The sequence below is a fragment of the Brienomyrus brachyistius genome, chromosome 3, assembly GCF_023856365.1.
Source record: "Brienomyrus brachyistius isolate T26 chromosome 3, BBRACH_0.4, whole genome shotgun sequence".
NCBI lineage: Eukaryota > Metazoa > Chordata > Actinopteri > Osteoglossiformes > Mormyridae > Brienomyrus > Brienomyrus brachyistius.
Genome location: NC_064535.1, coordinates 24,198,016 through 24,210,874, shown reverse-complemented (window position 1 = coordinate 24,210,874; position 12,859 = coordinate 24,198,016). Strand labels below are relative to the sequence as shown.

The 12,859-nt window shown below is 49.1% G+C and overlaps 1 protein-coding gene across 1 annotated transcript in view; it reads left to right on the top strand.

Annotated features, from left to right (window-relative positions):
- Positions 1 to 7,786, top strand: part of wnt5b (wingless-type MMTV integration site family, member 5b) — a 52,720-nt gene extending 44,934 nt beyond the window's left edge. Inside the window, exons 4-5 of the mRNA XM_049008805.1 lie at positions 231 to 523; positions 7,292 to 7,786. Coding sequence (XP_048864762.1) covers positions 231 to 523; positions 7,292 to 7,750 — 752 coding nt within the window. The 3' untranslated portion in view covers positions 7,751 to 7,786. The remainder of the gene's footprint in view (positions 1 to 230; positions 524 to 7,291) is intronic.
- Positions 7,787 to 12,859: the final 5,073 nt, after the last annotated feature.

Here is a 12,859-nt window from a genome sequence, read left to right as displayed (position 1 = left end):
CACCCCCCCCTCCTTCGTTTTGCTGCCTGTGTGGAATCTGCTAATTTATGCTCCTCTGCACTGAGGAACTCTGACTGGCTGGTTTGTAGTTAAACGCTGAATGTTTCCAGTTTTTTGGCCCTGCATAGTAATCTGAGAGTCTTCTCTCTTTCTCCTGTTTTCTCTGCCTTACTCTTCCTCTCTCCCTTCATCCTCTCCCTCTCGCATGTCTGCCTCCGTCTCTCCCGCAGGGAGCAGGGAGACGGCCTTCACTTACGCCATCAGCGCGGCAGGCGTGGTGAACGCGGTGAGCCGGGCGTGCCGCGAGGGCGAGCTGTCCACCTGCGGCTGCAGCCGGGCGGCGCGACCCCGCGATCTCCCGCGCGACTGGCTCTGGGGCGGCTGCGGAGACAACGTCAACTACGGATACCGCTTCGCCCGCGAGTTCGTGGACGCGCGCGAGCGGGAGAAGAACCACCCGCGGGGTTCCGAGGAGCATGCCCGCACGCTCATGAACCTGCAGAACAACGAGGCCGGCCGGCAGGTGAGCGAGTGGCTGGGCAGGGTAGGGCGGGGCCCCCCAGAAGTGCAGGCGCCACATTCAGGGAGGGCCCAGCCTTTCTGGCTCTGCCTGCGTTCTCTGCAGTCGACACAGATCCACCCAGTTTTCAGAAAATGGAAAGGTGCCCAGCCAAGTGCCTGAACTTGGATTCCGTTTCATTCATTTATTTCAGGCGAGGTCCATGGCCACCTGGCCCAGTATCCCCCCCCCCCCCCCCCCCAACTACCACTTCTAGCCTAGTGTGAAGGGCTGGGTACCCTGGAGTCAGTGGCAGGGGCAAGTTCAGAGGAGAGGGTGTGAAAGCAGGAGAGGTGAGAGTAAAGGTGGACCCAAGGCACCTTATCCAGGCATGGAACCAGACTGTGGGTCTGTCTGCTCAGTGGGAACATTTGGCACAGACTGCAGCAGCTAGAGAGCGACAGAAATCCATCCGCAGATTTATAAACAAAAAAATAAGGAAGATTCAGCTGCTTTCATGAAGGCCAATCCTGTTTTGCGCAGCTTGCTTAATGGGTGGTTTATTTACCTTTGAGGTCAGCATCTGAATGACATCAGAATGGAAACCAAAACTTTGGTTACACAAACAAACTAAACTAACTACCCAGCAGTGTGGGCCGATCACTAGGGTGGCTGCTAAAGGAAACTACTGAAAAACACTGGGGGAACAGTGCCCCCCACTTTCCAGGTGCCAGGGGGGATGATCATTTATTGGAAGGGACCAAATGGCTGAGAACGGAGAGGAGATGCCCTTGGAGTCTGGGGGGTGGGGGTCACGGGGTCAAAGCACATTCCTTCTGGGAAAAGGGGGCGAGGTCTGGCCTTGCGGCTTTGTGTTACGGAGGGTGGGGCCGTATGTTGTGTGGTGGGGGGGGGCTCATTTTGAGTTTGTTTTCTAAAACCCCAACATGTATTCTTGGACATCCGGCATAATGGCATTCGCATGTAACGGGCGTTTAAAGCCATGCGTCGTTGCATGTATGTCTCGGTGACGAAGGCTGCAGGCCGCCGCCGTCCAGCAGGCCGCCGCTGCCCTGCGTTCGTCCTCTGGCCGTCTGTCGCGGGGAAGCCGCGAGGATAATTCCTCTGCCGTCACCTGCGTGTTGAAAAGGGGCCTCCAACAGGGGTGAGATTAGTGAAATCCCCCCACCCCGCAAGGAGCCCAATTTCGTTCCCCAGCTGGGGGTTTGGCGGAGGCCACGACCTTCTGCCACAACCTGAAAGCCAGCCCTGCGTTCGGAGGCTGGAGAGTGTCAGCCCCGCACACCAGGTTTGGCTGCCCGCGCGTGGAATGTTCCCGACTCTGCAGCTAACGCCCAGCTGACAGTGTTGCCCCGCGGCCTCGTTAATGACTCGGCCTGCACAGATAGGGAGATGTTCTGCGTCGTGCGCCTCTTAGGTTTCCTGGGGCTGCTTTTTTTTTTTTTTAAACCCAGTGTACCTCTGCCCAAATGGGCTTGTTTAAGGTCTTTGCAGATGGGAAGTGCTTCTTCTCGTTATGGAAACTCCCAGAGGTCATCCCTGCCTGGAGCTCCATAAAGGTCAGGAGGTCAAAGCCTGGACTGGAAGGTAGGGGTTAGATGGTCCCAGGGGGGCGGGGGGCGAGAGGGAGATTACATCTGTAGCATCAGATCAGGGAACCAATGAGCTGCGACGGCTGGCAGATACTTTTACAAAGAGACCTTAAACCCTTTTTTTTCCTAAGGAGGCCATTTCATGAGTCCACCACCGCTGCCCCCCCCCCCCCACACCCCCAGCCTTGTTTGCCAGGGATTTGTACTGCATTCTGGGGCTTAGTGCTGGGGGCCATTGTGACGGAGTCAGGGAGGCGTGCAGGAAGGATCGATTCCCACTCCTGGAGTGTCGCGGCTTAGGGATGTGGACCGTGGATCGCTGGGGGTGGGGGGGGGGGGCGGGGCCGTTACAAGGTTCCGGTTCTGTGGATCACAATGGGGGGGCCCTCCCAGTGCTGTCTGCTACGGGTGAATTCCATATACGGCTGTGACTCCGTATGTCTGCCACACAAAGTAAGCGTGGTGGGGGGGGGGGGGGACGCACACACACACACAAAGTTCCCATGTGATTTCTTTATTAAACAGATCTTTTTTTTTATCCAAAGCAACATAGAAGTGAGCATAGGATCACACCATCCCTGGAGATATCGGCAGGTAAGGGCTTTGCTCAGAAGCCCACCAGCAATGTCACTCTGCAATCGCTGGGAATTGAACCAACAACCTTCTCATCACAATCACGGGGTCCCGACCCACTGAGCCACACACTTGTCCCATGCAAATGTACGTTGTTATAAATATATAGAAATACTCCCACAGTCATACAAGAATAAAATATATAGGCCTCCCCTGCATGGGTATAGAATCCCCCCCGCCCCCCCAACAAACACGTGGACTCACAAAGGCACTGATCTCCTGCTACAGGGACGTCATAGCCGCATGATGGAGCGGGACATCTCTCGCTCTGTGTCAGATCTCCTCCAGGTGTAATCTGTTTATTTTTGCATTAGTGGTCCCATTGAGCAGGGCTGCCAGCTCCTCTCCTGCAGCCTTATCTGAGAGCCTCCTGGCCTCTTGTTTACCCACACTGATCTGTCTGTGTGCCTGGCAGCCTCGTTCCCATTGTCCTGCTCCTGCGGAGTTCGAAACCTTCTCCCCCCCCCCCCCCCCCCGACTGCCGACAGGGATAGATGGGTCTGTCCGTCAGATGAACTGCCGTTTGGAAGGCAGGCTGGGTACCTTGGCCCAGCAGCAGGCTGGGGGGTGTGTATCCCTGTGTGCCCACCCCCCTGGTTATCTCTGGTTGGGGGAAGGGACAGTTGCCCTGCACGGCATTTCCTCTCCGGCTCGATCTTCATTTATGTGTTTGAAAAAGAATTTCTTTTACACCCTATATATGGAAGTCGTGCTGATGAATGTCTGTCTAGGCCAAAGGGTCCCAAGGGCCAAATTCCATCAGCAACACAAAGCCAAGGTTGACTGTGTCTGAAAAAATGGGTGGGGGGTATTGATCGCACGATCTGGATTGAATTGTGTTTCAGTCAGGACGAGGACCGGAGTCCTGCTGTTGGTCAGTGCAGGTCTAAGCTCGTACGAGACACACATGCATTTGAAATTCTTGTACTGGTTTACGTAGTTTATGGTTCCCTGTAGGGTGGTAGGAGAAATCCTGGTTGTGTGTTTTCATTGGATGGTCCCTGTGGGGGTGAATGATGGGGGGAATTGTATACGGTGTAGTCAGGCCTGTGGGTGAGTTTCAGACGGTGCCCCCTGGTGGGGAGACTGGGAAGCTCACCGGGGATGGGGATTGGACGTGGGGTCATGTGAAGGTGTGAGCTCAGCAAAGAGGAAAGCAAAAGCGAGGGCAACACTGGGGACACTGGGAAGCGCCAGTGTGGTGAGCCGTGGGACAGGGTCGTTCCACATGCGGTAGAGGCCGTCGTGGGCCGCTGGTGTGGGCGGGCTGTCCTTTGATGTGCCTGTCCCTGGCGGAAGGACCCCCGGGACGCAGCAGGAAGGGACAAAGGGCAAAGGGGATATTTAAAGGAGGAGAGGAAACAGGGATCTGGTGTTTCTGTCCCTGCCGGAGAGAAGGGGGTGGGGGCATGGTTACAACCAACAAAAAACCTGCAGGACCAGGGGTGCCAATTTGAGCCATTCAGAAATGATCGCGTTTGTCTGTGTCTCTGTGTGTGTTTGCTTAAGGGTTTATGGGTATTTTTTATAGATGTGCTATACAGTGGTGAGTCTGCAGCCTTAATGAAACACACATCTCGGCCTCCTTGACTGTGGCGGCTGGCTCGGGCGCCTCACTGAGCGTCACTAATAACAGGATGTCACTTTCATGTTACTCCCCACGCCAGTTATTTTACTGACCATTTCAACCCAACCTGTTTTACCGAGATGCCACATTGGCAGACATCTGCTTAACATTTTCATTTCCTCATGTTGAACTGAAGGAATGCTGTCCTCGGTTGAGTTAGTCGATTCAGGGCTCCACGAATGCTTGGTGGTCATGTGACACCAATGTGGAATTCTGAGGGAGAGAGAGATTTTTCCTCTATATGAAAAGCCGACGTTTTTTAAATCTCACTCCAGTACTTAATTAAACAGCCTGTCCTCCATCCTAGTGAAGGCCTGGGTGTTTTTGTAACAGCAGCTCGACGATCAGGGGGTTATCCATCTAGAAAATGAACATGCTGTAAAGTTCATATTCATAAAGACTGCTGGTTCCCATAGTATGTAATGTTCAATTATTTATTTTGTTAAATTATTTACCCAAAGCAGTCCCGGTCTAGTTCTTATTATGGATAAGTATTTTTCACTGTAGGAAGTAAGGTGGTAGAAAATCACTGAAGTTTCCAACAGCAAAGCCTATCTTCTGGATCCAAATGCAGTTTCCTATCCCACAGGCAGGGCTGGAAATTAAACTTGGCGACTCGCCGGAGGTGAGTAATTTACACCAAGGGGTGAGTACATACAACTGAGCTGCAGCCCGCTGGCTAGTAAAAAAAAAAAAAAAAAAAAAGTGTGTGTCGGATTACATTTTTAGTGGACTAGCCCAGTTGACTAGGAAAAGTTCTTAAGCTCCACTACTGTCCACATGATGCATACTTAGCATTCAGGTATTATACAGACTTAGGGTGTCTCTGCGGATTGAAAAGGATGCGGTCTGTTCCTCTTTATGCGGATGGACAAACCTGCTTCTTGTTATGAACAGAAACCAAGTTCCCCATCACAGATATGGAGAGATCTAGATTATTTGCGCTGGATGTACATCCCACCACTGAAAACACGGCTGTCCGCATGGGCTCGGCGCTGGCATTGACTGTAGGGTGAGAGCTGGTCTGATATGGTCTGGAGACGTGGTGACCATATTAAGCAAGCTGTCTTTATGACTGTACAGTATGACCCTCCGTCAAAGTGTCTGTGGACCAACATCCTCGGGGGTGGTTGGGCCTGATGGTGTATGCAGTCAGAACCAGTACAAACCTGTATATACAGGTAATCCTGGAAACCACACTCAGATAAAACATCCGCCAGCCAAAGGACTAAAGTGAGGCGGTGCCAGTGATAACATGGAGCTCGGCCCCCATTCCCAGAATGCTTTGCTCGTTGTTCTTGGCCCATTCTGACGGATAACTTCCTGTCCGTTATGCCTGGGGAACCAGCACCTGCTGCTGTTGGTGTTCTGCTGGTCTAGGAAACTGTCCAGCACCCCCCCCCACTCTGAAATATTTGCAAATCATCAACAATTTTAATCCTGCTTTTATCGGTGAGCCACTATTTTTCCTTGCATTTTTTCCTGTGCTTGCTTGTTCTTGCCTTGTGTGTATGTGATTTTTCTCGGTCTGCGGGTCTTTTGGATTCTGCTCCTCCTCTGTGGTCCTGATAGTTTTTTTGTAATCAAATATTTATTTCTCTAGTCAATGTGGAATATTTGCTTAGACTGGCGCAGCTGTGAGTTAGTGAATGAACCAGCAGGTGGTCAGGGGAGTCCACCTCACTGAGGGCCTGTGTGTGTGGTGGCCTGTGTGTGTGGTGGCCTGTGTGTGTGGTGGCTATGTGAGGCCCATCCCCTCCTTTGTTTCCCAAATGTTCACACCTTTGGTTTTATTTAATGGTTTGTAAAGAGGCTGGAAGCTCAAAAGGCATCTGAAGGCTGTTAAATATCCTCCCACACATAAATGATGGCAACAAACAGCAGAACCCTTTAGGGTAGTGGTGGGGGGGGGGGGAGCTCCATTACTTCAGACTGCAGTTCATGATTTAACCTTAAGGGGGCAGCCTCGAACCACTTATCAGATAATGAACTGCGTAAGGGAGAACGGGCCTGAGTGCTGAAGGTCTGTAGCCGGCAGTGTCTAGTAGTAATGAGGCTTCGAATCTCAGGGTTGATTCCAGCTTCCAAGACTCTGACTTACTGTCCAGCATATGTGCAGAGACATTTCGTAATTTGAGTGTGTGGGTATAGCAAGGCTTGAGTCATACTAATAAGTTATCCATAGGTGGAGATTCAGTGTGCCAGGATGGGGGAGGGGGGGTGTAGCTATCCACAAATTCTGATGGCGATTTGCAAGGCTGCATGAGTGAATCAGAATGCCCGGCTAAAGCTAATGGACCGCTGTAACTCGGTGCGTTCCAGCTCTCGGTTTATGGACGGAAGGTCCCTTGGTTGGTAGAACCTGAGCACGGCCCTTAGCCACAGTTGCGTCAGGGCCTGCCTGACCTTGCTTTCTCAGTCATATCTCACTTTGGATAAAAGTGTCAGCAAGAAAAACAAACAATGGACTTCATGATGTTACACGGCAGCGGTTTGATGCTGTACCCATTAATGTTGTGGGATTTTCAGTATTGTGCAAGAATCTTAGATAGTCAGAGAAAACTGTGTCGACGATCATATCGATGTAAAATCGTCATATTATCTCTATACTGCAAATGTGTGTCGGATTAGGCAGTTCAAAACCTCTCCTAAAGTCACCCCCAGTATTTGCAGCGAAAGTCCAGAACACCCAGAGGTGAGCTGGGTGTGAAATTTAATGAATGAATGACCAAAGTGCTGTTCTTTTAGCCGCCCAGCAAGATATTAGTAACTTTCTGGTGAACAGAAGAAATAGCTCTAAGTTTTTATTGTGTTACTCTTAATTTCCATGTGTTCTAATGCTAATGCATGTGTTTTTCCTTCTGAGCAATGTTTTGGCATGTCATGCTCACCCCTGCTATCCTCTTTGCCCACGCGCAGGCGGTGTACAACCTCGCCAATGTGGCCTGCAAGTGCCACGGTGTGTCGGGCTCCTGCAGCCTCAAGACATGCTGGCTGCAGCTGGCCGACTTCCGACGAGTGGGTGAGTTCCTGAAGGAGAAGTACGACAGCGCGGCAGCCATGCGTATCAGCCGCAAGAGCAAGCTGGAGCTGGTCAACAGCCGCTTCAACGCGCCCACCCCCGAGGATCTGGTCTACATTGACCCCAGCCCGGACTATTGCCTCCGCAACGAGACCACCGGTTCCCTGGGCACGCAGGGCCGTCACTGCAACAAGACGTCGGAGGGCATGGGTGGCTGCGAGCTCATGTGTTGCGGCCGCGGCTACGACCAGTTCAAGGTTTACCAGCACGAGCGCTGCCACTGCAAGTTCCACTGGTGCTGCTACGTCAAGTGCAAGCGTTGCACCACGCTCGTCGATCAGTACGTGTGCAAGTAGGGACTCTGCAGGGGGGGCAGGAAAGGACCCGGGGGGTGGGGGGGAGGGGTGGGATGGGGTCAGTGAGCAACGAGGGCCAATGGAATGGCGAAAAATAATAAAGTATATAAATAAATAAACAGAGAATACTAATTTAATAAGACTTTTTCTGACTCTAGTATAAATAAATAAAGACGCAAAGGCAAAGACTGCACCCAAAGTCCTGAGCTGCTTGTCTCTTATCACTAGGCTGTTGTGACACTCCCTCTGCCCTCTGGGGCCCCCAGTGACTGTTATTGGTGGGCTTCACAGGTCACATGACTCAGTGTGTCCTCCCTCTGATTATGGGCTCTTCATGTTGAGGGGGGGGGCCGAGTGAGGGCGCGATAGCGGCGAAAGATCCTCTTCCAGCTGCAAACACGCCCAGACCGGTCCTTGCCTTCTCCTTCACAGCTTGGATCTGCCCTCTTAATTCTGCCCTGCTCGGTGTCGTCTTGACCTCATACAAGTGTGAAATTCTGCGGCACGGTGTATGTCTGCTGACTGTTTCCCCCCCCCCCCCCCGGAAACCCGGCCCGAATCCCAACACCCACGTCTGCGTGAGGGCACAGCACCATCCACTCGCACATCCTCATCTGGAGGTCGGATCGACTCAAGGGAACAGACACTTCAGTTTTGCCGGACCATCTACTCGGAGTGATTGGCACCCAGGAGATGCGAGGATATGTGTTTGTGTTATGTGTGTTTGTGTTATGTGTGTTTGTGTTATGTGTGTTTGTGTTATGTGTGTTTGTGGCAGGGCTGGGTGGTGGTGGTGCATGGGGTTGGGGTGATGGCTGAAATTCTCAAGGACAAAGTGTCACGTTACTGTAGCAGGGCCTGCACAGTGCTTCATGCTGCTTACCTCTCATGTGACCACGACCATCGACCTTAAACCGGCATGTCTTCGTGAGAGAGATTTCCTCTTCTTTGGACTTACAGCTGCCGAGACTTCATTGGCCAAACCTCAGTGGAAAAGGTGTCTTTTAGCAGGAATGTCGTGATGTTCTACGTACGAATGCGCCGAATGCGCGAGTTCAAGGAGCGACATCTTGCCACCAAACAGACTTGAAGAAGGTTGCACATAGCGCATTGTAGAGTGATCTATTTAGCATATATTACATTTTAGAAAGAAAGACCTGCAGGTGATGCATGACAGGTGCATTGTGGGAGAGATGGACGGGAATAATGTACGTTTATTGATTTCTTTTCATGTTATACATTTTATGTATTGTTTTGCATACCATTACTTTGACATCCAGGCTTCTGCGGTAGTCATGTTCTTTTTTTATCGGTGTTTGTCTGCGGCTCCTGCTGGGAGACTCCAGTAAAAGCCACTTCCTTCCACAGCCCCACTGATCACAAGCAAACCTTTGTTGTTGCCGAGCAGAACGAACACAAACGGCCCTCATAAGCAAATCTACCTGAAAGAGGCGGCAGGCTTTTACTGCGACATTTGGGCACCATCGCAGAACAACTGTAATCCCACAATTATACTCCCAGTGTGTATATGTAATACTCTCCCCCTTCCAACCAGTAACATTAAAACAATTATTACTATTATTATCATTAAAGCTACATCCTTCTTTCGAGTTACTCCGCCAGATCTCATGTTATCTGTAAGTTCTACAGAGAGTTTTTTGTGGGTTTTAATGATATAAATCTACCAGGCGTTTTATTTTGGATCTGTCACGGGTCTTGCAACTATACAGTCTTTGAAGTAATGCATCAACAGCCTAACCAGGAACTGTCTCGTGTATTTATCCAAGTATTATTTTGATACAAGGCTCATTTGGCGATATGAGATATATGAATGCGTAAATAAAACCAAGAAGGTTATATGTAAGCTATGACTAAATGTGAAGCTTCAGTCGTGTTCTTGCTTATCTGTTGGGCTGCAGCTTTAGCACGCGTGTAAAGTTTTATGTATCGAGAACAAAAGGCTAACGCTGTCTGAGAACTGCAGAGGGCAGCGACATTCTTGCCTGGGGTGGAGACTTACTGTTAGCTATAAAGATCCGTTCTGAAAGAGCTTGGCAACTCCAAACAAAGGCTTCGAATGTCCCGACGATGTTATGTAACGAATGACCCATGAGAAAGAAATCTGTGGTTATGCAAGGTGCTCAAAATGATGGCGAAATTCTGCAGTCACGCTAAGCGTCTTGTCCCCAGACCTATTGCTTGTGCATTATACTGGATATTAAGAGCTGTATGCACAAGCCCACTGCGCTCCCAGCTAATTCTGCTAATCAGGGGGGAGGTAGTCCAGCCTCTGCCCTAAGGCAGCATTGCAGAAGGGGTGGGGGGGGTCACTATATCCCACTGTTGTTCTACGTCTACTGCCTTGTGCTATATTAACACAATCTGCCCGCAGTGAACATGTGAATTACAAGCTCCACTAGAGAGGAAAATGGAAGGACTGAGGCTGTAAAATGTTTGTGTGTCTGGTCCCATGCTGTGAACATGCTCCTTAAAAGTAGGGTGGGTTTGGGGGCAGAGGCTTCCCCAATACTACAGCACTACAACCAATGGAGCAACCTTAATTACTTGCTGCCAGGTAGCCACTGACTCCTACATTTCAGCAGGGGTGCTGCTCGAGATTTTGAACCACATGAAAGCATACCAACCCAATTATGTTCCATGATACTCAGTCCCCCCCCCCCCCCCCCCCCACTGAGTCCCTGCATGACAGTGCTGCAAGCTCAATCTATGTCTTAGTCATTTGTTGACTGTGTCATGTTATATCTGTTTGATGCTGTAATGTTCCCCACAGCAGTAACTGTCCCATAACGGATAAAGAAAAGCAGGTGAGTGGACTTGCTGTGCGATATTTAGTTTTCCATACTGTCATCCATTGGTTATTTTGAAACTTAAATTCCCCTGTCACTAGTTAGCCGTGAATGTATGAGGAAATGCACGCCCTGATGTTCAGGCATTATGGTGGCAATATAGTTGTAATCAGTGGTGGAAACTTCTGGTCCAGAAAGTTCAAACCCAGTCGAAGACTGTGTGTCAACCAACCAGTGGAGTACTCTGAGAGTGCGATTCTTTATAAAAAACTGGTTGAAACAAAATCTTGGTCTGGATTTGTATTTTCTGTACCTGAACTTTACAGCTCTGGTCATAATGGCCCCTGCACTGGGATAGGCCTAACTGGGACTATCAACATACCTAAATGGCAAGAAGAAGCCCTTAATAGTATTTATCTAGTTTCCGCCAACTGATGGGATTCACCTGCTGGTCCTACTATACATGCGTCGTTCAGTGGTCATCACAGCCCCTGGATTCACAGCCATCTCTCCACCTAACAAACCCTCCACCTTCTTCCCTCTCAGTCCCACGTGCTGTAAGTTGACTATCAGTCCAACATATCATGTTTGTATTCTGAACTGTATTAGTTCTTTATCTGGTTGGCAAACACTGTGCTTTTTTTTGCTGGCTTTCTCAGTTGTACATGCTTTTACTTCATAATCGTTCTGCTAGGATCATCACCTTCTTGTCATTGCGAGCACTTATTAGATAGAAACGCTCTAATGCTGTTCTCACGGGGTCAACCCTCAGCACACAAACTGCTGGTTTTGTTCCTGCTGGGCAGATGTCGGGATGTGTCTGCCTTTGCCTATTATTACATGTATAAACGTAGCTTTTCAGAGTCACGTCTAGGTCCAGCCTCGCTGATACCTCTTATAAGTGGCTACCAAAAACCTCGCAGGCACACATTTTAGTGAGATTATCAAAAGACTGTAATAACACAGATTTAGGTGGTGCCGGGTTACAGAAATGAGAGTGCTGAAAAATAGCATAACCCCTGCAGTAAAACTTTATAAAACTGTAATTTACTGGATTGCAGTTTCTCAGTAGTCAAGGGGGGGAAAAAAACCAGACTGATCATGAAAGGAAGATGCCACATGTTCTAGAACATTAAAGATGTTTTTTGAAGTTTGTGCTGTGGGAGGGGGGTTGGTTCTAAGTGCTCACTGGAATGTCTGTGATTTGAGTGTGACATCTTGGCTTTTGTAGGGACTCAGCAAGTAATGAATCTCCAGTATCTCCATCCCTGTCTCCACCTATGCTCACTCTTACTTGCCCTTAAGCCATACAAGATGTCAGTATTTTGCATGTGGCTCCACATGTGCCTTGTGTTCTGAACCGTAGATGTAATCCAGGCATGCCTGTCACTTGCAATTGCTTTGGTTTTCCCGGATAAAGTGACACGTACCACGGACTTTGCTTTTGTGATACAAGCTGGAAGTTCCAAGGGTAAAGTCATGCCAATTCATCTGACCAATGCACATACAGGCACACACACACACTTACACATGAGAATATCACTACTGTTACATACAACTTAAATGCTCATATTGCTTTCTTCTAATCCGAGATTAAAACAGAAACACATGTGGACTGACTCAGCACAACTCGCACAAACACATTTTTTTTTATTGTCTCAGAGCTCCAACAACACATTTGGCGCGACTCCAAACTATGACTGGTGGTGTTGTGAAAGATCTTGCTATCATCTGATTTTATTCCCAGACTTGAGCAAATTGATTCAGTGGCAGACCTTTGACCAATCACCCTTCCCTCCAAAAATCACGCACTGAAAGAGGGCAGTCTGTGCAGAATGGTGCTTATACTTGTGACACTGCCACAACCAATAGGAGTGTTTGCAGTGATGTGTTGCCTTCACCAACAAAATGACCATTTGGACTAGTTCACCTACGTCTTGCGCAACGTCTACCAGCGTAGCATTTTTACATTTCAAATTGTAGAGGAAATATTCTTCTATTCAAATTCTGTTTGTGACATTTAGTCATGAATTAATTACATTACAGTTCATGGATGTTAAACTAGTTGGGCAGCAACAGTGATCAGTCCAAAAACATCGGCATGACTTGTTATAAACAAGTTCTTCCTGTTCTAAACAAGGTCTTGTATGAATTCATATGATGTATACTTAACTATCCATTCATTTTCCAAACCGCTTGTCCTACTGGGTCGCGGGTATACTTAACTAAAACATTAAAATATATCAATGTTAGAAAATGTACTGATGACTATATAATTAAAAATATAAATTAAAAAGCACTT